The 27,899-nt window shown below is 35.5% G+C and overlaps 1 protein-coding gene across 2 annotated transcripts in view; it reads left to right on the top strand.

Annotated features, from left to right (window-relative positions):
- Nucleotides 1-27,643, top strand: part of Fsip2 (fibrous sheath interacting protein 2) — a 77,096-nt gene extending 49,453 nt beyond the window's left edge. For both annotated transcript variants that reach the window (XM_070019550.1, XM_070019540.1), the window contains 7 exons: nucleotides 2,392-11,789; nucleotides 14,896-15,393; nucleotides 16,488-16,588; nucleotides 22,332-22,378; nucleotides 24,002-24,045; nucleotides 26,165-26,234; nucleotides 27,447-27,643. In XM_070019550.1, the coding sequence (XP_069875651.1) occupies nucleotides 2,392-11,789; nucleotides 14,896-15,393; nucleotides 16,488-16,588; nucleotides 22,332-22,378; nucleotides 24,002-24,045; nucleotides 26,165-26,234; nucleotides 27,447-27,583 (10,295 nt within the window). In that variant the 3' untranslated portion in view covers nucleotides 27,584-27,643. The remainder of the gene's footprint in view (nucleotides 1-2,391; nucleotides 11,790-14,895; nucleotides 15,394-16,487; nucleotides 16,589-22,331; nucleotides 22,379-24,001; nucleotides 24,046-26,164; nucleotides 26,235-27,446) is intronic.
- The last annotated feature ends 256 nt before the right edge of the window (nucleotides 27,644-27,899 follow it).

Here is a 27,899-nt window from a genome sequence, read left to right as displayed (position 1 = left end):
ATTGTCTTACATGATCATATGTACATAGTTTTTGAGCTATTCTCCTTATCTGCTAGGACTATCCTAGACATATACTAATTATTTCAAATGAGGGGAATTATGGAGCCTATGTTTCTTTGGGTCTAGCTTACTTCACTTAATATGATTTTTTTCCAAGTCTTTCTATTTCCTTATGAATGAGGGAATGTCATTTCTTCTGATGGAAGCATGGACTTTCGTTATGTATATGTAGCACATTTTCTTGATCCATTCATCTACTGAGGGATATTTGGGTTGGTTCCATATCTTAGCTATGGTGAAAAATGCTGTGATAAGCATAGTTGTGCTGGTATCTAATTTAGTATGGCCTTCTTTGTGGTCAAAAGTGAGACTGCTGGATCATAGGGGAGCTCTAGGTGGAGTCTTTTGAGGAATCTCCATACTGCTTTCTAGAGTAATTGAACAAGTTTACACTCCCACCAACATTTGGCTACATGCCCTCCAGCATTTGTTGTTATTAGATCTTTTTATTATAGTCATTCTAACTGGGGTGAGGTGGAATCTCAAAGTTGTTTTGATTAGCATTTCTTTTTTGGCCAGAGAAGTTGAGCATTTCTTCATGTGTCTCTTGGCCATTCTTATTTCCTCTTCAGAGAAGCCTCTGTTTAATCTTTAGCCAATTTATTAATGAGGCAGTTGTTTCTTTGAGGATTTGTTTTTAGGAGATTTAATTTTTTGAGTTCTAAGAATATTTTAGATATGAGGCCCTTGTCTGTTATATGACTAGTGAAAATCTTGTACCAGTCTGTGTGCTTTCCATTGAATTGTTCATTATGTCCTTTGCCATGCAGAAGCTCTGCAGTTTCATGAAATCCCATTTGTCCAACCTTTCTTTGATTTGTTGTGTTTCTAGGTCTTTATTAAGAAAATTTGGGGGGCTGGGAAAGTGGCTCAGTGGTAAAGCACTTGCCTTGCATGTATGAGGCCATGGGTTCAATTCCTCAGCACCACATAAGCAAAAAGAAAAAAGCTGGAAGTGGCGCTGTGGTTCAAGTGGTAGAGCGCTAGCCTTGAGCTGCAGAGCTGAGGGATAGTGCCCAGGCCCAGAGTTCAGGCCCCATGACCGGACCCCCCCCCCCAAAAAAAAGAAAATTTTGGCATGTGCCAAGGAGTCCTAGAGTTTTTTCTATTCCTTCCTGTAATGTTTTGCTTTTACTTTGAGGTCTTTGATCCATTTGGAGTTGATTCTGGTGCAGGGTGATATATAAGGGTTTAACTTTAGTTTTCTGTAGGTGTTTAACCAATTTTGCCAGCACCATTTACTGAAGAGGCTGTCTTTCTTCCATCCTACTTTTGTGCCTTCCTTATTGAAGATTAGATGGCTATAGGTCTGTGGGACCATTTCTAGCTCTTCAGTTCTTTTCCATTGGTCCTCAGGTCTGTTCTTGTACACCAGTATCTAGCTGTTTTGATTATTATGGCTTTGTAATAAAGTTTGAAGTTTGGTATTGATATTCTTCCAGCCCTGTTCTTGCTGCTAAGGATTGTTTTTGCCATTTGGGGTCTTTTATTGTTGCATATGAATTTTTTAATTGATTCTTCTATTTCATTGAAGAATGAGGTTAGGATATTGATGGGTATTGCATTGAATTTGTAGATAGCCTTTGGCAGTATTGCCATTTTCACAACACTTCTGTTTTCATCAAAGTAATAGATGATTACAGCTCCAAAATAGCTTTTTTTTTTGGTCAGTTATGGGGCTTGAACTCTGAGCCTCGGTACTGAGCCCCAGCTCTTCAGCTCAAGGCTAGCACTCTACCATGTGAGCCACAGTGCCACTTCCAGTTTTCTGGTGATTAATTGGAGATAAGAGTCTCATGAACTTTTCTGCCCTGGCTGACTTTGAACTGTGATCCTCAGATCTCAGCTTCTTGAGTAGCTAGGATTACAGGCATGCATCACTTAGCACCCAGCTCCATAATATCTTAAGAGTAACATGGCATGACATTAAACAATTTAACTAGTGTGTTTTAAAATAATTATAGGAAATTATTAAATATTCTGACAAAATATTTTAAAATATTTAAATCAAGCCTCCAAATATCACTGTAGATGTTTTAGGCTTGGAAAAGTAAGCCTGGAAAACATTTCTCTGCACAAAGATTGTCAGCTTCTTAGAGTCTATAACCATTTAAGTAGGATCAACCTTGACAAATGACTATTTGAATTGGAAGAGAGATGATTATTTCCACACAAGAAACATGTATTTGAGGAAAATCCAACTTCTTTATTAGGCTTTCTCTTTCCTTTTCCCAGATGTTCCACTGGAAAAATTTACTTGTGCATACCAATATACTGACATTTCCATATTTTTTAATCCATGCCTAAAATAGTAATATTTTCTCTTTTAAGTTTCCACTGAAGAGAAGATATCCATTGTTTCCACACTGTCAAGGAAAAAATATGAATCAAGACATTCTCCAAGAAGCATATACAATAATTCTTCAATTTATCAATTTTGTGAATACCTCACTGAATCAGTCATTTGCAATTTAATATCAAGCATTTCTGATGGCACCAAAGAGTGCAGGGGAAAAAGCAACGCATGGGAAATCCAAGAAGCAGCATTTAACACAATTATTTCAATTCATTCTCAAGTATTTGAGACTAGGTCTCTTTGTATTGGAGATCTTGCTTTAAGTATTGCTGAAATCATTATTGACATTCTTTCTAGTGGTAACATTATAGAAGCTGATATTGCACCACAAAAGTTTTCCATGAAAATCAAATACACCTACCGTCCAGGAGTAACTTCTTCTGATTTTGATGATTTCTTTCAGGATATCTTAGCAGGTGTGATTCATGTAATGTCGAGAGAAATAGGAACAAATCACCACTTTGGAAATAATGCAAGAAACAAATCATTTTCAGTAGTTAGAAGCAATAGTATGTCCATTTGTAACAAAAGTAATACCACTGACAGTCAAACAGGCACCAAAGAACGAGAATCATATACTTATCAAATTGATCAACTTGTTCAAAAAAATAAATTAAATTATCTAGCACATAGGTTAGACAGCCTGATTGGTAGCCTAAAATCTCCCGAATCCAAAGAGGTAGTCAATAAAGTCTTTGATATTGTGTTAGATTTATTTTTACCAGATGAAAACCCTGGTAGGGATATGGACTCTGGTAAAATAGCAAAGAGTTGTTTCTCCTCTTCAAGTATTCAAAGTAATAGAATACTTAAGAATAACCTAGGGCTCTCCCCTAAGTCAGTTTTTCTTCTCAACATTGTATGTGAGAAGCTAATTAGAACACTTCTGGAGAAATACACAGGTACCTTCTCTCTTGAGAATAGGTCTTCTAGTGAAACATCAGCAGAAGGTCAACTTTTAAAAACACTTCAAAGTATGGAAGATGGAGATTTTGGCTATCTTAGGAGATCAGTGGACTGTGAACAATTTCAAGGAAATTACATGTCAGATCTTTTGGAAAATATGGCAGAAATTGACCAAGATTTATTGTCATCAGATTGTATACTTACATTTATTTCCCACAGCTTAGTTAAGTCATTGATGGAGAAATTATCTAACAGTTTAGTACAAGCTCCTAAAAGCCCACATTTTGAAAGCAACTATTTAAACTATCAAACGAGAGAAATGCAGTCAAAAAGGCCAGAGCTTATAGAATTAGAACACGTTAAGGGCCCTTTTGGAATCAGGACTTGTGACCGCAATCCTTCGGCCAGATCCTTAAATTCCAGTGTGGCTAGCTCTAAAATCAAAGTACCATGTGGAAAGAAAGCTGCAGTAAAACCTTTTTGGTCACATTGTGGCAAACAAGAAACAAAGGAAATGGATACAGTGCCCACTCCTCCCAAGCTATATCAAAGAAGCACCAACACAGGTATTTATTCAGCTACATTTTTGGAGGAAATCATTTCACAATTGTTTTTTAAACTCTCTACCTCATTGTGGAGAAAAAATAGAAGCATAATGGAAGCCCGGCTTAATATGGTAAACACATTATTTGTGAACAGTGTAGTAAATGAGTTCAATAATGCACACATCACTTTTCTACGGAATGCTGAAGAAAAGCTTTGTTTTCCACCAGTCCATACAGAAATTATTAGTAAAATTGTTGATTCAGTCTACTGTGATGTTTTACAACTGTATCAGTTAGAAGCCACTTACAATATTAATCTGACATGTGACAATACTCCAGTATCTGAACAAATATTCAATAGCCTACTGTTAGAAATTTTGGACTACCAACTCCCATCAAGAATCAGGCGAAGGTTCAGGCCTTGTTCCTATTACCCTCTCAATGCTGAAATCATACTTCGAAAACTTCAAAATAACCTATCAACATTTTTTTCCCAAGCCAGGTCTTCAGAAGTCTATAGCACTATGTTACCACACTCATTTTTAGAAGCTGTCATCAGAAAACTTTTGTCGCAGCTACTTCCTCCATCAATTTTATCATCTTTTTTGGAGAAAAAATATTTACAACATTCAGATTTTAATGAAATGTCTACCTACATAATAAATAAGGTTATGTCAGCCATTTCAAAACATAAAATCTGTTTAACTGTCTATGATAACCACAATCTATATACGAGAAAAAACCTTCAAAAGATGGTGGATTCTGTTTATAGTAATATTTTGCAAATGTCTGACTCTCTTGCTTCAGTACAGAAAAGTATAGTCAGCCGAAATCCAATTATGATTGATCAAATAGCCAGTTTCATTATCCAAGAGATAATTGAATGTCATCTCCAACCATTTTTGTGTGGAGAGGTTCTCTCTCGCTCAATGACACCACTAGATGCAGTATCTGATATGGTTAAGCAAGTTCTCAGTGAAGTCATAGAAACCCATATGTCCCAGAGCTCATCCAACTGTGGTATTTACCCTAAAAAATTTGTAGGAGAAATTGTTTCCCGGCTCTTGTCTAAGATTTTTACCCTAAAGCTTAGCAGTGAAGTTGAGCTGGAAAACATAACCAGAAAAATTGTAAATAGGGTGCATAACCATTTTGACAAAGCTAAAACTCATATTCCATGTAATGTCAAGGCACAATATTTTCCTGATAATGATACAGATATTGTGGATGAACTTGTCACTTCAGTTTATAGGAATGTCTTACAACAGCATGGTTTCAATCCTGATATTGACGCAGAGTCTGAAAGTAGTGACATTTTTGTAGAAAATGTTAGCAAATTAATTATAAAAGCTCTTTCAAACTATCTTCTTCATCCTTTGTTTTCCGGTGATTTGTCAGCTTCTTCCTATTCTAACTCAGTGGCTGAGAATATTATTCATGATATCCTTAGTAACTTCAGTATAACTAGCAAATCAAACCACAGTTTACCTCCATATAATACTTTACTGCCATACACATTTTTAGAAGATATGATTGAAACCTTATTATCAAGATTCTTCCCTTTTGAATCTAACATAGTACCAACCATGGAAAGTGCAAAGGATAAATCAAGAATGAATTATAATGAAATGGCTTCCAACCTAATCAGTGATATTAGGATGAAAATTTCCCAACATGAGATTGGTTTTTCAAAAGATGAAGAAGATACCAAACTTGCTTATTCAGAAAATGAAGTTCAACATCTTGTGGACTCGGTATTCAAAAATATTTTACAGGGCTCTGAGTCTCAGGAATCTCTACAGCAAAGTATTGCAAGCAGTAATGATGTCCTTATTGATAAAATGGCGGGTTTTATCATAAAATATATCTGTGAACAGCATCTCCAGCCATTTTTGGACGGAAAGTCATTAGCTTCTCCGTCATATACCTACAGTTATGATGAAGAAAGACAAAAGTCACTTTATGCCAGTGTTTATTCCTCAACTCTCTTGGAAGACGTGGTCTCTGGGGTTTTAAGCAAAATATTTCATAGGGTAGTAGGCATTGTTCAATTGCAAACCATAAAAAATTCAGATGATGAACTATTTGATAAAGCAGAAAAACTCATATGTTTGGTTATAGAGGAATTCTCAAAAGCCAAAGTTAGCGTTGTAGATAATGCAGAAGAACAGTTGTGCTTGCCTTCAGTGGAGAGAGATGTGGTCAGAAATATCATTGACAGGGTATACAGCAATGTTTTAGAAGAACATGAAGTGGAAATTATATCTGATGAAGATTTTCTAAATAATACAAAGTCATTGGCTGCAAAGATAACTAAACTCATCCTGGCTGAAATTATTGATTTCCAGATTCACCCAAATCTAATAGAAAATCTGCCTTTTAAGTCATATTCCAAACTCAGAAAAAATGTTTTGATAAACAGAGTCCAATATGATATTACTAAGTCAAGGTTCCGGAGACAGGCTTCAACAATCTATACTACTATGTTATCACATATGCATTTGGAAAAAATAGTCACCCAACTTGTGTCTCAAATTAGTACATTCGCTCCCAGTTCAGAACTTGCACATACTTCTAAATCAGACTTAAATAATACAGTTGTGGAACTGATAAATGAGATCATGTCAATAATTTCAAAACATGCAATATGTATTACTAAACATGGGAATGGAAAACAAAGTATGATTTCAGAAAGAGATATACAATCTATGGTTGATTCGATTTATGCTGATCTTTCTCAGTCAGATCTCTACCGGTCTCTCACAAGAGACAGAAGAGGTATAAATAGTATACCTGTTTCAAAAATAGCAAGTTTCATCATAAAAGAAATATTTAACCATCATCTACAGTCATTTTTATCTGCAGATAAAATACTCCTTTCAGCTTCAGTGGGTCAAACTCCCAAACAAAAAGTAGAAGAGATAAACAAGAGAGATTTGTCTTTCATTGTGAATTCAGCTGTCTTTTTGGAGGAAGTAATTTCTGGGGTTTTGTGCAAGATTCTTCACTCATTTGTATGTAACATCTTGCCTGACACAAATCCAGAGAGAGTAGAAGCCAAAATAACTGATATCGTTACAACATTAGTAAAATCCGTAGTTGTAGAGTTCATTGCATCAGAGATCTTGGTTGCAGATGACTTGGATAAAGATCTGTGTGTCTCAGAGGAATATAAAGACATGGTTGAAAAAACAGTCAACTCCGTTTATGAAAAAGTGTTAGATGAATATAAATCACTGGTTAAAGTATATGAGGTGATCCAAAGTGATGCTACCTGCCTTGGAAGGAAGATATATCATTTTCTACTGGAGGAAATTTATGATTATCATGTGCAGTCGTTAGTTTCAGGAGAATTAATGACTTCTTCCTACACTTCACCTCGAGCTGATAACATCATCAGAAATGTACTTAGCAAAATTTTGACAGATAACAATGCCCTACCATCCTGTGTTACTGTGTTTCCTCGCTGTCTTCTAGAGGATATGGTTGACAAGCTTCTAGTGCAAATCTTCCCTTCAAGTGACACAGCTCATGAAGTACAGAATAAAGCAGACACACCTGATGATGAATTTTCACATGCAGCTTCAAAATTGACTGAGGATATTATAACAGAAATTTTTGAACATGAGATCCGACTTGCCACAGCAGAGGAGAATGCAGAAAGTATGCAACTAGGAGCCATTGAGAGTTTTGTTGACTCTATATGTAGTGATATTTTGAAAAAATCTGAATTCCAAGCTGAAGTAAAGAAGGATTCAGACAAAAAAGGGGGATCTTTTCTTAGTAAAATGGCTGGTTTCATTATGAGAGGAATCATGGATCACCACTTGCAACCATTTTTATATGAGAAAGAACCATCTTCCAAGGAGGTACCTGCTCATCACCAGCCCACTGCAGTTAAAAAATCTAAGAAAGAAAAGACACAGCCTTCTCTGTTTTCAGCTACATTTTTGGAAGATGTAATTGTTGACCTAGTTCACAAATTTTGTTCTTTCCCAGCTCTTCCTGAAAGTTCTAAGAAAAAGGAGATGCCAGAGGCAGATATTGTAGGTATGGCGATCAAGTTTGCAAACTCCCTCATTGGAGAATTTAGGAAAAGTGAAATTAAAGTTTTACCAAATGCTGAAGAAATATTTTCTTTTCCACCAATAGATAAAGAGACAATTGATACAATATCTAACTTTGTATATGATCAGTTCATAGGGAAATTGAGCTCTAAGGACCTTCAGAAAGATAATGGTAACATTGTTATAGAAATGATTGCTGGTTTAGCAAAGAAGGCAATCTCTGCTTTCAAGATTCAACCATTATTCTCAGGAGACTGGACTTCAACCTTCTTTTCATTTCTAAATCCAGATAACATCACTCAAAGGGTTCAGCTGCTACCACAAAGCACATTTACACAGATAACTAGATATGTAAAAGGGAAACAGCGTCCTTCAGATCAACTGCATAAACGAAGTTCTCTAATCTTCGATTCAAAAAAAAGGGTGCACAGTTTAGAAACCATTACAGATGCAATGCATAGAAAGAAAATTTTTGACACTAAAGAAGCCTCAGAGAAGAAAGTAGACATCCCAGATCAAATACTTAGCTCTTTAGCTGCCATTATGAAAAGCAATGTGATTAACCTGTCAGGGCCAGCTACAGGTGTTGTGAATAAAAAGGATGGAAGGAAACGGGAAATTTCCATCCAAAAGAATAATAAGCCTGTGTCAAATATTATTTCTACAACTACAAACAAGAAAATGCAGGAGACGCAGGAGCATTTGAGTGAAATTGAAAAGACAAAATCAGCTCCACAAAATGTACAGAGTCAGGCTGATGAGATACAGCAATATTATTCAGGAGCAACTATTGACACAGACTATAAGGAGAAAACACAAAGGTCAGATTTTGAAGTAGACATTGAAAAGAAGGTTGGCAGTCCTGGAAGCTCAATAAAACTAGATGGCAAGACCACTGAGTTACATTCTTCAAAGAAGATAATTGAGCCCAAGACAAGAAATGTGGGGACTACAACAGAGAAAACTGCAAAAATAACTGAAAAGGCAAGCAAAACGGAAAGAAGAAACTTTCAGGGTCAAACAGGTATGGATGAGGCACCATATGCAGATTATGGAAGTGTTCAAAATGTCATTGAAAATATTTATGACAATGTTTTACAAATGTCCTTCCCTGAAGAACAATTGGAAATTACAAAACTCAAATGTAAAACAAGCTCCCTAGGGGATAAACCTGGCAGAGATTTGGCATGGTCTGGCTCTGTTATAACAATGGACTTACCCCCCTCAAGCCATCAAAAAATCCCTGACAATGAGAAAGAAAATACAGAGAAAGGGAATGAGGAAAAGAAAGAAAAAGAGAAAGTAAGTGAGAAAGAAGTGCAACGTAAGCTGAGTAATGAACTAGACGCCCAAGACAATAAACCTGGAGTTTTTCCTGCTAAATTTCTAGAAGACGTTGTTGTTGAATTGGTTAACAAATTAATCTTCTCTTCCTCACCCAAAGCACAAGTAAGTGAGAAGTATCCAGATGTTAATAACAAGCAACATCAGGCTTCTCTCTATGACATAGCTTTAAAACTTGTTGATTCACTGTTGAAGGAGTTTTCAGATGCGCAGATTAAGGTGTTTAGGCCTGACAAAGAAAAAGAGCTTTTCTCATGTGCAAGCAAAGAACATTTGACTGATGTACTACCTCCAAAACATAAAGAACCAACAACAGAAGAATCTAGCTTTGAGATGAAAATGGAGGGTAAAATGCCACAGATGTATAAATTGACTCCAAAATCCTCTTCAGATATGGTATCTGTTGTAGATAAGGTACCAGAAATGGATAAAACATTAGTTAACAAAGTTGTTCACTCAACACTTTGCAGTGTTTTGAAGGAACATAGTTCTCAAGAATCTATTTGTGAGAATATCAATCATAATGGGGAACATTTTGCTCAAAAACTAACTAGTTCAGTGATAAATGAAATTTTTCAGCAGCAACTTAACTTCCTATTTGGTGATGGCATTCCAATTTCAGCATTTTTGCCTCTGGAATCTAAAGAGATTGTCAAAAAGATCCAAAGAGTGGCTCAGACTGCCAGTAAAGAATGTCAGACATCATCGCCATATACCATACTTTTGCCCTACAAATTTTTAGAGGATGTGATTTCTGCTCTTCTATTTAAAATCTTCCCCCAAATACCTGACACTAGCACCAGAGAAATTTCTGAGGACAATGCATACACAGAACTCGAATTTTGTCAAATGAAGTTAGTAAGTACAATTGCAGAACAGATTGCCAAAGATGAAGATATGATTATACAGTATGTCGAGTCATTACATCCCAATGATGATGAGATTACTCAATTAGTGGCACAGTCCATTTATAATAACCTTTTGCCTCAATTTGGATCAGACGAGGTCATAAAGAATTGCATCACCAGTGGATGTAGGCTCCTTTCAGACTCCATAGTTGAATTAGTTGTACGGGAAGTGGCTGGCAATCAGTTGCAGAACTATTTCTCTGGAGAGTTAACTCCCCATCAGTGCGCAGAAGTTGACAGTGTTATTGAAAATATCCTTGAAAATGTCATCCGAACTGTCCCACCTCCACCCCCACAGGCTCACAAGCTCTCTTGTAACGTAATAGAAGAAATTGCAGTCAAATTTTTATCAAAGCTTTTTGCCATGTTTCCAAAAGGGGATAAGGAAATAACCAAATCTCTAGAAATGGAAATGGAAAAAATGACCTCAAAAATATTAAATTCATTCCAAGAATTTATCTGCAAAAGTAAGATCAAATTTGTACAACCAGATAAGGAATCACCTGTACCTTTAGCTGACAAAGCAATTATTGAAAAAGTAGTTAATGCTGTTTATACCAATGTCTTAAAACACTCTGGCTCTCCTACTTCTATATTTAAAGACTTGCTGGGGAAGGGCAATGCCCTTTCTGATATAATAGGTTGTTTAATGGTGAAGGAAATCTCTAATTCTGAATTTCAGCCTCAGGAAGAGGAAGAAGTATCAAATACAGAGTTAGTTCTGGAAGCTGTCAAAATAGTAGAAAAAGTAGTCAAAATTATCAATGAACTGAAATCCCAGAAGTCCTCATCCAGTAAACATTCTCTGTTAGATGGCCAGATTTTAGAAGAAGCACTGGCCCTGTTCTTGGCTAAACTACCAGTACTACCAAATGCTGAAAGCAAAAATGCAAGCATCTTATCAAAGCCTGACTTAAACAAAATTGCAACTCAACTGACAAAATCTGTATCAACTGAAATTGACAGAACTAATATTAGCCTTGTAACTGCCTATCCTGGGGAGCATTCTTTAACGCCACACGATATGGAAATGGTTACTCAGGTTATTGATTCAATATATAGTAGCATATTACAACAATCTGGAACCCTTAAAGAGCTTTATGATATGAGACGTGCAAATACAGCCTTTCCTATAAAGGTGGCAAGCCTGATTATTGATGAGGTCTCAAAAGTTCAATTAGACAGTGTTCTCTCAACTAATTCTCCCCGCTTTGGAGAGCTAGACATCAGTAGGATTGTTAAAAAAGCACAAAATCACATTGCAAGTGTGAACTCTGACTCTGATAAAGAACAACAGTCAGATGAAGAAACATTTGGAGACTCTTTACCAGTTAAAATAGTTCCATATATCAGGGAAAAACCCATCAAAATTGATCCAAACATTGTTGCACAACACTTAGCAGTAATCTCCATAAAAACCCAACCAATTGAACAACTTCAGATGGACTGTTTAAAGAGAACTGGACATAGTATAGCAGAACTGAGAAAAGCATCAGTAACTGGGAGAAATCACTCCTCCCTCTCATCTAATTTAGAAGAGAGGATAAAAGAAAGACGGACCTCACTGGATAAGACGGGACGACTGGATGTAACACCTTGTGAGGTAAGTGCAAATGCAGTAGTGAAGATCAAGTGGTGATTGCCTTCCTCAAATAAGCGCAGGGGAAAGCATGTTTGTTGTTTTTGTCTTTGCCAACAGAGCTTGCTTGCCTCATTTCATTCAAGCCCACATATGAACTACAAGGACCTCCTGTGTCAATTCAGTAATTCATTCTAAAGGTCTCAAGCTAGGATTTTAGATAATTTACTTCAATTTCTCCCTTTTTTTGAATAATGAATATGTGTGTGTGTGTGTGTGTGTGTGTGTGTGTGTGTGTGTGTGTGTGTAGAGAGAGACAGAAAGACAGACAGACAGACAGATATAAATACAACTATATCCCTAACAATTACACCAGGCCGAATGAAGGTAGTATCATTTGAGGATTTAAAAGAAATGCAATCATGTGTAATTCCTAAACTTCTAGGATTCCTTTTGCTCTTCATTAGAGACATCTAAACGTATTCAAAAAGGCTAATTAGTAGAACACCAGGGCAAGTGAACTTGTCTAAAATAGTTTTAATTCTCAAATTTAAGATTCCATAGTAATGCTTTCTTTTAGCAATATTCTTCATCAGGCATTAAACTACAAACTACATAGGTTACAGGTGTTCTTAAATTTTCACTTAAACCTTGATTTTTGTCATTTAATCTCTGCTTTCAAAATGAGCACATTTTCTTTTTAATGCTTTGTTCTAAACCCAGGCACCTTAGGGCTCCTATTTTCATCTGGTATAGGCAGAAAATTCTGTCATGTAGCCAACATATTAAACTGAGACTCTGAAGTATGAAAGAATTAAAGGTAACCATAAATAAACACAACAGAATTGGCTATGTCCATTTAGTAATTCAGTCTGTATCCTGGAGAGTGAATAAAGTTTTATAGAACTCTAGTGTTTGGAGCATAAACATGGAAGGAATTTTTTTTCCAGGACTATTCTGCAATCCATTGAATTAAGTCTCAAAGCTTATGATTAAGTCCACAGTACTTTAAGTTTTCAAATTCAAATACTGATTATCATAGACTGATACTCCTGTAAACCTTTTCATCCTAATTGTTTTGGAATACCATGAGCTCTTTTAGTTAGTTTAAAATGTTCCCTTCCCTCTGAATTCTCATTACACTAGCACTGTTTCCTGGTATTTATTTGTAGATAAGTAATCCATTGAGAGTAAAACTTGTAAAAACTGACTAGAGAGTAATGCCAGTTTTTTACTTTCAGTTACCTACTCTCTCTACATAGATCACTTATAAGCTGCAGAAAGAATTAGACAGTTAGGTACACCAAAACATATTATCTGTGCCCTTTTAAATTAGAAAGAAGGACATCCTAAGAGCTCTTTTTTTTAAAGCGGTAGTCAGGAGTCAATCTGAGGATGAGTTAGATTTACCTTCTACAAGCAACAGAGAATATAAAGAACAGTAGATCAGACCAGATATGGAGACAATGTGGCTCTACATCAAGCGTAATTCTCCACCATCCACTGTCAGTTCACCATATTATTATTATGTGTTAATATGAATATTAATACATAGGCAAGAACAGATTCTCAAATCAAATATCATGATGTGGGGATTTTCCTATCCAATCCAAGATGCTTATTTTGGTTTTATGAAGTTGCTTTAAATAGTTTATTTTCATATAAACAGTCAGACTCAAAGGTTGTCTTGCAAAGTTACAGAGGAAGATTAAATCTAAGATGATTATATAATTAAGTGGTATGTAGCATGGTCAAAAGCTAAGGAAATGGGTTAATTCTTAAAATATATTTTGTTCATATGCTAGGATTGGGGCTTCAACGCAGGGTGACAGGATTGGGATTTTTGCTGAAGACTATGGCTCTATTACTTGAGGCACAGCTTGACTTCTGGTTTTTTACTAGTTAAAGATATGTTTGTTTCAGATCTGTCTTCCCAAGCTGGCTTCAAATATCAGTTTTTCCTTTTTCAGTCTCTTGTGTTGCTATGATTAGAGTTAGGAGACCCTGGAACTGTTTTTAAAAATCTCTTTTTTCACCAGGAAGGTGAAAAAATAGGACATATATATATATGTATATATATATATGTATATATATATATACATATATATATATATATATATATATATATATATATACATGGATTAAGGATGGAAAATATAGAGTAAAAGTCCAAGGACTAAAAGTTTCCTTATAACCTCTCTCTCCCTCTCTCTCTCTCTCTCTCTCTCTCTCTCTCTCTCTCTCTCTCCCTCTCTCTCTCTCTCTCCCTCCCCTCTCTCTCTCTCTCTCTCTCTCTCTCTCTCTCTCTCTCTCTCTCCCTCCTCTCTCTCTCTCCCTCTCTCCCTCTCTCTCCCTCTCTCTCTCTCTCTCTCTCTCTCTCTCTCTCTCTCTCTCTCCTCTCTCTCTCTCTCTCTCTCTCTCTCTCTCTCTCTCTCTCTCTCTCTCTCTCTCTCTCTCTCTCTCTCTCTCTCTCTCTCTCTCTCTCTCTCTCCCTCTCTCCCTCTCTCTCCTCTTTTTTCAGTCATGGGGCCTGAACTCTGGGCCAGGGCACTATTCATCAGCTCAAGGCTGGCTCCCTACCACTTGAGCCACAGCACCACTTCTGGCTTTTTTCTGCTTATGAGGTGTTGAGGAATTCAACCCAGGGTCTCATGCATGCAAAGCAAGCACTCTACCACTGAACCAATTTCCCAGCCCCCTCCTCATATCTTTTAAAGTAGACATTAGATGATTGCTTTCTTTAAAATACATGCATTTACATTTCTCTATGATTTTCTGCCTAAGATTAAAAATAGTTGTCTATTTTTTCATGAAACCTTCAAAAGAAATGATGAAAAATGATAGCAACAAAATTATTTTTAACAAAATGCAAAATTTAAGAAAGAAAATTCATGTTAGACATATTTTTAGACTAAGAGTAGATTAATGTGAATTCAATGTAAAGGAAATAATAACACTAGAAACTATTATCATTTTCATTTGGTTCATCCTGTTGCAATACTATTTTACTGAAAAGCAGCATCTGAAGATATTAAAATAAAAATAAAAATCCCAAAAAAATAACCATATTAAAAAGAATTAGAGGAGTAATGATTAAAACTTATTTTTGTTGTTGTGCTTTCAATTTCAGGCTGTTTGCAGAAATTCATTTATGAATATGAACAAGCCTGATATCACCAAGATAGAGCTTTTAAAAGATGTTCGAAGCAAAAAAGATCTGATCATTCGGTTAGTAGCTCATGATATTAATCAAGTATCTTCAGATACAAGCAGAGACGATGAAATAGGTTCTGATGAAGAAGAATTGGTTTTAAGAGAGTTTGTTGCCGAAGAAGGTTTAAGAAAAATATCTGAAGCTCAAGAAAGCCAAGTCCTGAAGTCAGAAGAAAGCAATGTAGCATCACCTAAGTCAACAATAAGTGCAAAGAGCCTGAGGAAGCTTTTATCGCTAAGCAATTGTTGTCAGTCTGAAAGTAGTGTGGCCATCAGAAAGACTGAAGCACCCATAAGCCGGGCTGTAGAAACTGATGAAAGAAGTGTTAAGAGATCTCTTGGTATGCTTGACATGGTATCTTCAAAAAGCTTGCCTGAAACTAACCTTCCTCGAGGGAAAAAAATGCACTACAAGGTGAGTAAGAAAAATGATTGTGAGAGACTAAAAAAGGTAGAGAACTTCACAAATTCTGTGCTAGAATGTTCAGAAAAGCATCCTACTAAAACTATAGTTACTCACAATAACAAGGCAAGTAATTAATAGATAATAGCACTGGGTTGAGAAAGCGGGTAACAGAATCCTAGATTAACTAGCTAGCAAACAAAAAGAGGAGATGGAAATAGTTAAGAGAAAGGAATAAACCAGAAATTATTGTTTCACATACATTCTAGTCTTATTATATCTAAATTACGTTTGAAAATTACCATTAGGCATTTCTTTCAGGGAGATGCATGCCAGTAGGATGGGACTGGAAGCATTGAGACAAGTCTGGTTGAAAGGTTTCATAAAAAAGCAGATCATTGCCTAGAATGTGTGGGACTCTGGGTTTAACCCATAGCACCGAAAAGAAATATCCAAGTTTGAATGTTGACTCACTCATTAGCTATGTGACCTCTTCAGACAAATATTTAGCTTTCTTCTTTAGAAAGTTTTAGCAAACTTGCCCAAACTTAACAGGTTCATTGAAAATATGCTTACTATCACCAGTACATTGAGCCAGTATACCCTACTATCATCCTGGTGACTACTTCCTGTTACTTCTTTCAAATGCTGATTCTCAATATTTTATACTGTCGAAAAATTTTTACTATATCCGTCTGGGGAGAATTTATGGTGTAGGATTTCCTAATGAGACCATTCTCTTGAGTCATAAATTTGGCAGCAGTTCCCAAGTTATCAAAAAAGAAACCTAAAATGAACCATGAGATGTGAACAGATACTTTTGTCAATTTAGAAGCACATGATCTTCCAAGAAGAGATTATTGTATGTGTTAAGATGAGTAACTTGTGTTAAGATGAGTAACATCAATACCGTAGAACACCTTCACTGAGTCATTCTAATACTGGAAGAGACATTTTAATTACAGCTATAGGGCTTATCTTTTAAGTAAGGTAAGTTAAGATTTAGGTCTAAAATTTTTCTCAATAAGGTATATATAAGACAAAAAAAAGGTCCAGTAAGATGTCAAACTTTATTTTGTATAACACCTGATTTGCATTTTTTTCAGAAAAAAGAATTAATCCCAATTAATGAACCACCACATTACCTAATACACAGAATTATGAGTTCATCTTCATACAATCAAGAAGATCTTATTTCATCTTCCAGGTACATTCAATTAATGTAATATTAATATAGAAATCTTCCATTGCTGCAGGATATATAACAAGTACAGAACATGTGGGAGAGTGGTCATTGGCCAAGTATTCAATTTTAGACCTCCTTATTCCCTTCTTTCATTCTCTCCCCACTGTGGAAAAGTCCTCATATTTTTTCCTTCCCACCTTCTCCTTTCTAGTGACCTAACCTCTATATTATTGAGATCTGCTTTTATATGTATTAATATCTTGGATCAAGAGCATGCTAGTATGTTGAGGCAGTTTTTTTAAATCTGTGAAATAGCCATTGGGTCAAAATTAGAATGTATATAATCGGAACAAAAGGATCTCTGCTCATCTCTCAAGTAAGTGAACCATTTCAGTGTATAGCATTACTATAAAAATAATACAAAGATAAAAGGAAAAATGTAAGATGAAACATCTAGAAAACAATTGTTGGATATGGACCTTTAACAATGGGTACCTTTACATGACAGAAAGACAATCCAAGTTTAGATTATTATAGGAGAAAACATGGGCAGAGTGTCCTGTAGACTCAAAATCTGATCAGCAACTCTAAAAACACCCAGCATTTTGCAAACTAAAAACAAAATTATGACCTGGAAAAGATGACTTTCCTGTATGGGGAAGAACTGAGACCACAGAGGAAAGCTTAGTTTTACTTCCTCCCCCATTTAACACACTGGGATGGTGTTGATATGAATGGGACACTACTTTGGAGTACCTGTCTAGCCTCACATTGGATATTTCTTTATGCAAAATTATTTTAATATAAATAGTATTAATGCAAGCAACTCTATTATTTGCATAAGTAAAGGAGAGGAAAGTGATACAGGTAATAACTCAATACAAATAAATTTAGAATAAGATGGAAGTTCTAAGCTATTGCTTTTCAGTGAAAATAAAAAATAAACAACTACAAATTCACTAAGACAATTTTCTAACTGTATGAAAGCCTATCAAATATTCACAACAAATATTTAAACACTTAATCAAGAAAAGGCAACCTTGAAAATAGTAGAGAAAACCCCTATGGGCTTCTACTTATTCTTACCAAACCTCTTGTCACCATAGCACAATGTAGTTAGGAGGAAACAGCCACTACCTTATGACCCACTCCCCCAGAAGGCACTAGTTTACAATGCTTTGAGCCAGTGCTAATTATCCTAAGAAAGTTATTTAATAGGATATATAAATCTCTGAGAATTAGAGCAAAATTCTAACTTAATCTTTCATTCAATCCAAGAACATTGGGAAGGTAAATCATATGTAGGGACCCAGGAAAGCATATGCTCAAAAAAGATATGAGATATTAAGACTCCACTTGAGAGACTCTTCTCATGTTTATTATCCCACTAATTACTAAAGGATACTCATATCAGTCTACAAAAGCTGAAAGGAGTAGTTCTTGTTTTTCATCTCACAAATGCCAAATTTCTACAAATGATCATTAGGAATTTTCAGCAATAAGGGAATATGGCAGAGTCAGAAGAATAAAATAAATCTCCACAAAAATGAAGAGTCTCTGAATTGGATGTGATCACATTTAAAATATAACCTTCAATATGCACAAGGAGTCAACATAAAATTAAGGAAAATGAGAAAAATATGAAATCTGAGAACATTTGTATGCATTTTATTACCTCTAAGTAGTTGTACAAAGGAGTTGACATTTAACAAAGCAGTTTAGGAATACAATGTATCTTGATAAAAGAAATTATTTTTAAAAGAACCAAACAAAAATACTGGACCTAAAACCAATAGCTGAAATTGAAATTTTTTACTTGACAGAATTAACTACAGATTTCAGTAGTCTGACAAAAAGAATCAATCATTTGAATGTAAATCATTTTAAATGTTCAAATCTGATTACCACAATTAATTTTTTTTAAAAAACCAAATAAGAAGAAAATTCAAAACAACAGAGCCAAATGTCTTGGGAGAAGGGGGGATTATCAGTCAAATAAAGCCCAGGATTGGTATAATACTAGCTATTCAGGAGGCTGAGATCTGAGAATTGCAGTTGGAAGCCAGCTCAGTCAGAAAATTCCATGAGAATCTTATCTCCAATTAATTACAAAATAATTACAGAAAAAGCCAGAAGTGTCAGTTGAACTCAAATGGTAGAATGCTAGCCCTGAGCAAAAGGAGCTTCGGGGCAGCACTCAGGCCCAAAGTTTAAGGCTCAGGCCCAGGGAAAAAAGAAAAAAGAAAAAAACACCACAACCAAAAACAAAGAAAGCAGTTAAATATATATACTATGGGGATTCACATACAAAAATTGAGAAACAGACAGGGATTAATTGTGGAAATAAGTATGCCTATAAACTCCCAAAATTTGAAGACACAGGTATACATGAGAAAGAATCTCAAGAAACCCCAAGCAGGCTAATAAACCAAGTAAAGACACATTTTAAGCAAACTATCAAAATACTGAGAGTATATTTAAGGTAGAAAGAGAAAAATTCATTCATCATATATAAGGAATTTCATGATAATTAGTAGATATCTCAGAAGAAATATGGGAGGCTATAATGACATATTTTCAAGGTAAAAAGGTAAAAAGACAAACTGTCCAGTTGGTAAAAAGTTCATAAATAAAAAGGGAAAAAATCAAAAGAGTCTGTCATAGGGCTTTAACTTTGGGCCTGGGTACTGACCTTCAGCTCTTCAGCTCTAGGCATGTGCTCTCCCCCTTGACCCACAGCACCACTTCTGGTTTTCTGGTGATTTATTGGAGATAAGAGTCTCAAAGACTTTCCTGCCTGGGATGGCTTTGAACCGTGATTCTCAGATCTCAGCCTCCTGAGTAGGTAGGATTACAGGCGTGAGCCACCAGTGCTTGCTTTAGCCTTGCCCATTAAGAAATACTAAAGAAAATTTTCCAGTTGCATTTAAAAGATAATTAGTAGTAACTCAGACTCAAAAGGAAAATATACAATTCTAGGGTTGGGAATGTAGCTTGCCTTGCATGCATGAGGCCCTGGGTTCGATTCCTCAGCACCACATAAGCAAAAAGAAAAAAGCCAGAAGTGGCGCTGTGGCTCAAGTAGTAGAGCTAGCCTTGAGCTGAATAGCTGAGGGACAGCGTCCAGGCCCAGAGTTCAGGTGCCACAACTGGACCTCCCCCCCCAAAAAAAGATATAAAGATGCAAACTGTGGCATCTGTAACATAAAGGAGGTATGAAGAACTCTAAAGCAGTATATCAATGTAAATACTTTATGATAGTATACATAACCCCATTGTAGTTACACAAAAATATCTGTAGTACACACATAAAAGGCAACGAAATGTTGAATATGATCTGTACAACTTGTGGGCATGTATAAGAGGGGAAAATTAGAGGAGCAAAGGAAGGGATGACACTTCCCCAAAAGAAATGTATTCATTATCTTACTTATAAAATGGTAACCCCTCTGTACATTAATGTTATAAAAACAATAAAAAATTAAGAAAAAATAAAAGGCAACAAGAATAGATTTAATGTGAACTTCAAAAGCATCAATTAAATATATCAGTTAACAGCAATGGAAAAAATGAGTTACACAAAAAATAGGACACAGAATACAACAAAATAGATGAAGTAGATCCTTACCTACATGTCTTTAATCACGGCATAAATAAATGAAGTACAGAAAGTGCAGGGCTGGGAGGTGGCTCAGTGGTAGAGCGCTTGCCTTGCATTCATGAGGCCCTGGGTTCGATTCCTCAGCACCACATAAGCAGAAAAAGCTGGAAGTGCGGCTGAGGCTCAAGTGGTAGAGCGCTAGCCGTGAGCTGAAGAGCTGAGAGACAGTGCCCAAGCCCAGAGTTCAGGCTCCACAACCGGACCCCTCCCCCGCCAAGGAAAGTGCAGAGTTACAGAATGGATATAACCAATAGGATAACGTTTATGTTGTCCATAGGTAACTCATTTGAGATCTTTGGAAGCAGAAGTATAATATCTCATTCAAATAAAATGAGCTATATCAACCAAGGGGGAGAACATCAAGTAAAGATAGCTATTACAAAAGAAAAGAAGAGCCCTATGTCATGAGAAAAAGAGCTAATTCACCAAAAAGATTAAAAATATATGTGCACCAAACCAGAGCTCTAAAGTGCATGAAATAAATATATACAGAATTAAAGGAGGAAAGAATTGATTGAACTATAATAGCATGCCACTTCAAAAGAGCGCTTTAAATAATGAATAAACTAGACAGAATGTCAATAAGAAGAGGATATCAATAACAGCATTAAACCAGTAGAACCTAGAGGATAGTTTTTGGAATCAATACCACAAAATTAATTCAATATAGGTCATATTTAAATATAAGACCTAAAACTGCAGTTTTTACTAATAAAAAATTAGAATGAAGGGGGTGGGGAGTAGCAGGTGGGAGATGGGAAGGGATGGGAAGGAGAAACAAAGAGGAGGCAACAATGCTTGATAAGAAATGTACTCATTACCTTGCCTATGTAATTGTAACCCCTCTGTATGGTATTTTCACCAAAAAAAAAAAAAAAAAAAAAAAAAAGGAATGCTGGGTGCTGGTGGCTCACGCCTGTAATCCTAGCTACTCAGGAGGCTGATATCTGAGGATCGCAATTCAAAGCCAGCTCAGGCAAGAAAGTCTGTGAGGCTCTTATCTCCAAGAAACCATTCAGAAAACCAGAAGTGGTGCAGAAAAAAATAGAATCTTCCCACTGAAAGGATGTAGAGAATCTGCATCCCTATGTACCAGTGGTGGGAATACAAATTGGTACAGCCACTGGGGCAAACCATGCTCTGCTTTCTCAAAAACTTAAGCATTGAATAATTATGTGATCCACTAATTCCACTGCCAATCATATACAAAAACAAAAAAAGGATGAAAGTAGAGATTAGAACAGATACTTGTACACAGAAGAGTGACTACAACTCAATTCTCCATCACTGAACAAATGAGCACTCTATGACATATATGTATTTATGTGTGTATGTATATGTTGTTTTAAATGTTGTTTTATATATATAAACCTTTATCTATTATATATTAAGTATATGTATCTTATATCATGTATATATGTTATATGGGTTGTGTGTATCATATGTTTGCATAATAATAAGCACATAATGTGTAATATGTAAATTTGCATTTTTGCACATATATTAGAAATTGTCAATATGTACATAATATATATTATGTACTACAGATATATACATAATACATATGTATATATAAACATATGTATAAACATTTAAAAGGAAGAAAATGTTAACACATGTTGCAACATGAGTGAACGTGGAAACATTTTTACACTAATTATTATATACCACTCACAAAAGGACAAATATCACATGCATCTACTTATATGAGAAACCAGAGTAGCTGAAAATCAGGACTGCTTACAAGAGTTGAGAGAGGGAAATGGAGTGTTTGTGTTTAGAAAGCATAGAATTTCAGACAAGAATGAAGCAACTGTAGGATAGGGAAGGTTGCACAACTGTGTAAATGTAGTTACTGGATCAGAAATACATGAAAAAGATGGATAACCTGGCAAAATTTATGCATACTTAATAATTATTTGAAATGGAGGAAAGTCCATCTAGAAACAGCAGTTACATCCTAACAAATGTAAAGAGTTCAGTTTCTCTTACAGTTTTTCTTCCATTTGAAGGATAATTGTGCTTTGGTTGTTTTTTTGTTTTGCTTCGTTTTTCCTAATACATGTGTTTTTAAAATAACATTCTTTTATCTTTTCTTTCTAGTGAAACAGAAGATTTTAACCCAGAGGCAAATGATAAAGAACTAACAGGTTTGATATTTTTCTTAAGTTAAAAAAAATCATTGAAAATTTTTTTATTATTTGATAACTTGGTTGTTTTCTACTTTTATAAGTTTTTATTTATCAACTTTGAAGTTAATTCTGTTCCTTTTTATTACTTTGAGTAAACAATTAGAATATAATCAATATTCCATAATTCAAGTGTTCCATTGAGCTGGATACTTTGCCTTGTCTGGTTTAGTGTGGGGCACTTATATTTACCACGTGATAAATTTTAAAAAGTGAATCATCATAAAAATTTATATTGGTGTCAGATTCCATGAGAATTGATTTTAATTATACCTCAGACAGATTAGACTTGCTTTGTTTCACAGCCCAGTCCTACAATGTACAAACTGTTTTTAAATGTACAAAGGGTTTTTTAAGCTAAATTTATTTGTTCATATTCATATTTGTGAGGCTAGACCCTATTTTGTTTTGGTTTTAAGGATCTATTTGTATGGATTGCTTCTATGTGTTAGAACTGTATATTCAGACACCTAAGAGGATAAATGTGATTTTAACAATGACAGCATGCACAAAAAGCAGTGTTCAGTATAATGCAGCTCCAACCCCAAGTTTGTCATGAGTATTTCCAAGATGTACTCAAGAAATGTATTCTCTCAACTTGGAAGTGGAAATCATTTTCATGAAGAAAATTCATGGAATACTAGTGAATCTAACATAATTCTAGGACCATACTACAAGGACCTCTGGTGAGATTTCTGAATTATGGCCATAAACCCTGAGACATTTTGCTTACTAGAATTCTTTCATTGGATGAATAAGGGAACTCTAGATGTACACGGGGGGTTTTGATGCATCCAACATCACTGTCACTTCGTTAGAGAGGTCATGCTGTTCACTCTCTGAAATTGAAACTTGTTTCTTATCATGGCCCTATGTAACATACATGCCCACAAGTTGTACCGATCATATGCAACATTTCGTTGCCTTTTTTTGTGTTTGGCTGTTTGTTCCTGACCATTATCTGGCCAACTGTAAATCCTAATTATTATCTTTAGTGTCTCTAGAGAGAAGGTAAACTTTGCAAAAGTGAAGACTTATGACCATTTCTACATGTATTCCTGAGAGCCTAAAGCAGTACAGTGGTGTATCATAGACAAAGGTCTTTAGTGAGCAGGAGAGCATGGGAAGAACTAACAGGGCAAGAAGAGATATATAAATAGCACTTTGGCAATGTTGAGACTGAGGCATCCATTAGACATTTAAGGTGAATGTCACATGAAAAATTGAATGTTTAAGTCTAGAACTCAGTAGATAGATTAGACTGAATATACATATTCCTAGTTTCAGAGAATACATGAAAAAATTCAAATGATTGAAGTCTGAATATCTGAGCCTCTTAAATACTAGGAATTTTTCTATCTCTTCATCAGAACAACTCCTCAGCTTGATCCTTTTCCAAGTTGCTCCTATTGCTTGCACACTAATAACAATAATAACTTTGTGTAATTCCTTGATATAAAAAATTAAAAAAATAATAAAGTCATGTGAGTCCTCCATTTTAAAAATATAATACAATTAGGTTTGCCTCAACAAATATACATAACTCATACATTTTTTTTTCTTTTTTGTTTTCTTTTCCTGTAGAAACTTCTCAGGAGCAAAAGCCAGAGAATGCAAACAGTGTTCAGGTAAGTGTTTTTCAATAGCCACTAGTTTGTTTACAATGGAGTCCACTTATACAAAGCCTCATTTTTAAAGTCCTATCAGAGACTGTGGTGGGACATGGGGAACATAAAGCATTTCTCTCTTCACAGTCCTTCACATTGGATCTCCCCAACTGGCTGAGAACCTGCCCCTAGTGTCTGAAAATCTTGTAATGAAAGTTTTCATTAGCTGTTAACTATCTTGTGGGAGGGACTTGGCCAGGTAGATAGCCCATACAGGATTTGGTAGAGGTAGGAAGGGAACAGTAAGGAGGGAGTGGCCAGATCTTTCTGCCTAAAGACTTTACTGACAGCTTTTAAATTTCCCCTGTGAACTCTCCTGTGAACTTAAAAGCTTTTCCTTTCTAAGAAGGATTAATCCTCAAATGAAGAGAGAAGCTATGGACTTTCTCTTTTCTTGACATTTTTACATTGTTTTGTTCTTAGTTGAATTAATTTTTTAAAAAGTCCACCCAACTTTGCATGTACACAACTCATCAATTATCCACGCATTTCTAAGTATCAAAATACAACTATAATTTCAGAACCTGTTCTTAATATCCTGTGACACACACTTAAGATATTTTGTTATCTTAAAATATTTTGCCAAGTTTCCAGAGAAATGGTTTTAGTTCTACACATAACCTCATTCTTACTTGTTAATGCAAACATCTATTGAAAGATATCTCACACTATACTTGAGCAATATTTCTCCAAAATAAAATCATATGGAAGTAAAGGGATGCAGTGAGGCTCTGGTTGGTAATCTATCTGCTCTAATCACTTCATAGACAATCAGAACTTTCCCACCATTTGCACTTTTCCCATTTGCTACTTATAGTAAAAAAAACTATGGTAATTTGGTACCCTGGATATTGTATATATGTGTAACAGAATTAGAGAAGGAAAGGGGAACAACAAAAGGTGAGACAAAGGACAAGGCAGGACACCAATGGAACAGGAGAATATGTTGGAAATGAACTTTTCAATTTAGGGGGAGGTATTAAAAGGGGGAGGAAAAGAGAGAGAAAAATGAGGGAGGAGGTTACAAGTTTGACAAGAATGTACTTATTACCTTACTGTAACCTCTCTGTACATCACCTTGATAATAAAAAAAGATAAAACAATGTTATCCAGCCCAATTCCAAGTAAGCTGTAGAAAGCTGACTTTTCCCTGTCTCACTTGTTACAATGACTGGATCTAAAACATAACAGCAGCAGGAGTTTGTGGAAGGAAGCAAATCTCAAAAAAGTAATGGATAACTTTGTGAGTTTCTTCACATATTTCCTGATTGGGAATTCCATAGAAAGAATGAGAGAATAAAGTTCTAAAAACAAAAATCAAAACAAACACACAACAGCAAAAACCCCACTACTGCTTTCTGACCTGAATTAAAAAATGAGAATCTGATGAGATGGACTCTATGAAGGGATCCCTGCGTTATTCCCCATTCCCTCACCCTATTCTATTGCCTTGCCTTGAGGAAAGTTTTAGTCACAAAGCTGAAATGTAGAGGCACAGAAGAGATTGCCCACGTACCACCAAAAATTCTGAGAGATAAGCCTTTTCTCTTACCAGAAGAATTAAGAAGACTCTCAATAGACAAAAGGTTTGAAGGATTTGAGTTCTAACTAATGACTCACATACTGCCTTTCTGAAATAACTGTTCCCTGCATTCACACAAATGATGCAAGTCTTAAACCAGTATGTGATCCTTGTTACCACCACAAAAACAAAGCACTTTTTTATGCCAGGGCCCACCGAAGGGCTATATTATGAAGTTAAATTAAGAAAGAAATTAATATGCTTCTTTCTTCTTTCATCTTTTTAAGTACTGTGAGAAAAAGAGTTGGTAGGTTACTCTAGGTAATCCAAAGAAGGAAGCAGCAAACAGACCTGACATCGTTGCATGGGTTAAGACTGGCTAAGTCCCAGCAATCAGGTTTCAATGCTATTATCAGCATCCACAACAAGGGCAAACCGTAGGAATAACAAAACTTATAAGCCTGGATGTCTGTAAGATGGTATAATGGCTTTACTATTAGATGTGTTTAAACTTTAGTGTTGGAAAAAAGACAGTCAGCATGTCCTTTTCCTTGGCAGTTTACCACCCTCTTCAAAGGAGTTAATGTTGATAGTGACACGGAGCAACTCTCAAAGGAAATTAACTCAGGTACAAAATATGCTAACTTATAGTCAGTATAAGAAAGTTCTCAATAACATCATTGTGAATTTAGAATTACCTTGTCAGAATGAGGAGCCTTTCCTGTGTACATTATCAAAGGGCGACTGAAATAATATTCAAATTGCTAGTCATCAGTATGACCAGCTAGCCGTCATACTGATGACTAACAATTTTTAGCTATTTGTAACTTTACACCAAAATGGCAAGAGATGCAGTAACTGAAATCATTAGGAAAAAATACGAATAATAGAAGAAAATTGCCATAGGTTATTCAAAGTCATCACACAAGCTAGTAAGCTACAAATCTATGACTCAAACCCAGATCTCTGCCTGATTATAAGGCCTAAACTCCCTCAACAGCCTCCAGTGACCTCTTGAGCACTCTAGGTAATATAAACAAGAACAAGAGGTCTGGAAGGGGGCTGTGTATATGTCTCTGGAGCCAGCGTACTCCACCTGAATGGGGCATTTCCATCCCTGACATGCTAGATTCTCCCAAGTCTTCTATTTCACTTCTTTCCATATATCAAGGAAAGCAGAAACTGAAAGCTTTATATGAAATCTCCTGACTTTCAAATATCACAAATGGCAATCCAAAGAGTATGGCGCTTTGTTATTATATGCTCTTAACTCCTATCACAACCTAAGATAAACCAAGATAGCATGTTCTCTTAAACACCCTGTGCACTGAATAATTGATAAAGAAAAAGCACACATGGAGATTTCAAAAAAATCATCTGTACAGATCCATCTTCACAACAACAACAAATACTTGGGACCTATCCACAAAAAAAAATTGACCCAATGGAGGCCTTTACTTGCATTCTGAGGAAGAAAGTTTCAGTGTATAGAAATGCAGTTTACTCTGCCCTTTAGATTTTGGACTTAAAGAGATGTACTTTGCTCACTTGAGTGAGTATAAACTGGGCACAATAATATCTGAGAGCCAAGCCAAGCTCTGGGGCCAGTTTGGACAGTTTTTTATGTATATAATAAGCAAGAGTTTGAACCTTGCCAGAATTCACTCTCTGAAGTATGACAGCATTCTTCTTATTCCCCCATAAGAGTATTATGAAGTCTAGTGAACACACTATACATGTTCTTTAAATTCCACAAAATATTGTGTGAATGTCAACTTCTGGATTCTAAGTCATGATTAAACTACTAACCATTATTCATAATATTTGTTATTTTTCACAGATAATTCCAAATCCATTATATCCGTACAAGGATCTAAAATGCTTGCAAGAGTATCTTCAACTCTGTCAAAGGTGTTTTCTCGATCTAACCCAAATATTCCTAAATCTTCCTCAAAACCTCACCAAGATGAAAACTAAAGCTTCTATATCTAATAAGAGTGGACTTTCCTTAGAAAATAAAATAATTTTTAAGTATAACACAGTGTCCTATCATTCTTATTACATTGACAATAATAGCAAAAGAAAATGTGATACTTGAGAAAAATAAAGTTTTAATAAATGCTTATTTTTCTATGAGTATTTTAACTGGCACATTAAAATACTGAAATTCCACATTTTAATGGAGTATCATATATCTCAGTATATGCATGTGATACATATGTTTAAAGTAAAGGTGTCCACCTCCTAAAACACCATTTCATCATGATACACTTTTTAAATCTTTATTATGGCT

This window comes from Dipodomys merriami, unplaced genomic scaffold (genome assembly GCF_024711535.1).
Source record: "Dipodomys merriami isolate MVZ:Mamm:240054 unplaced genomic scaffold, mDipMer1.0.p SCAF_1, whole genome shotgun sequence".
Lineage (NCBI taxonomy): Eukaryota > Metazoa > Chordata > Mammalia > Rodentia > Heteromyidae > Dipodomys > Dipodomys merriami.
This window is presented reverse-complemented; position numbering and strand designations above follow the sequence as displayed.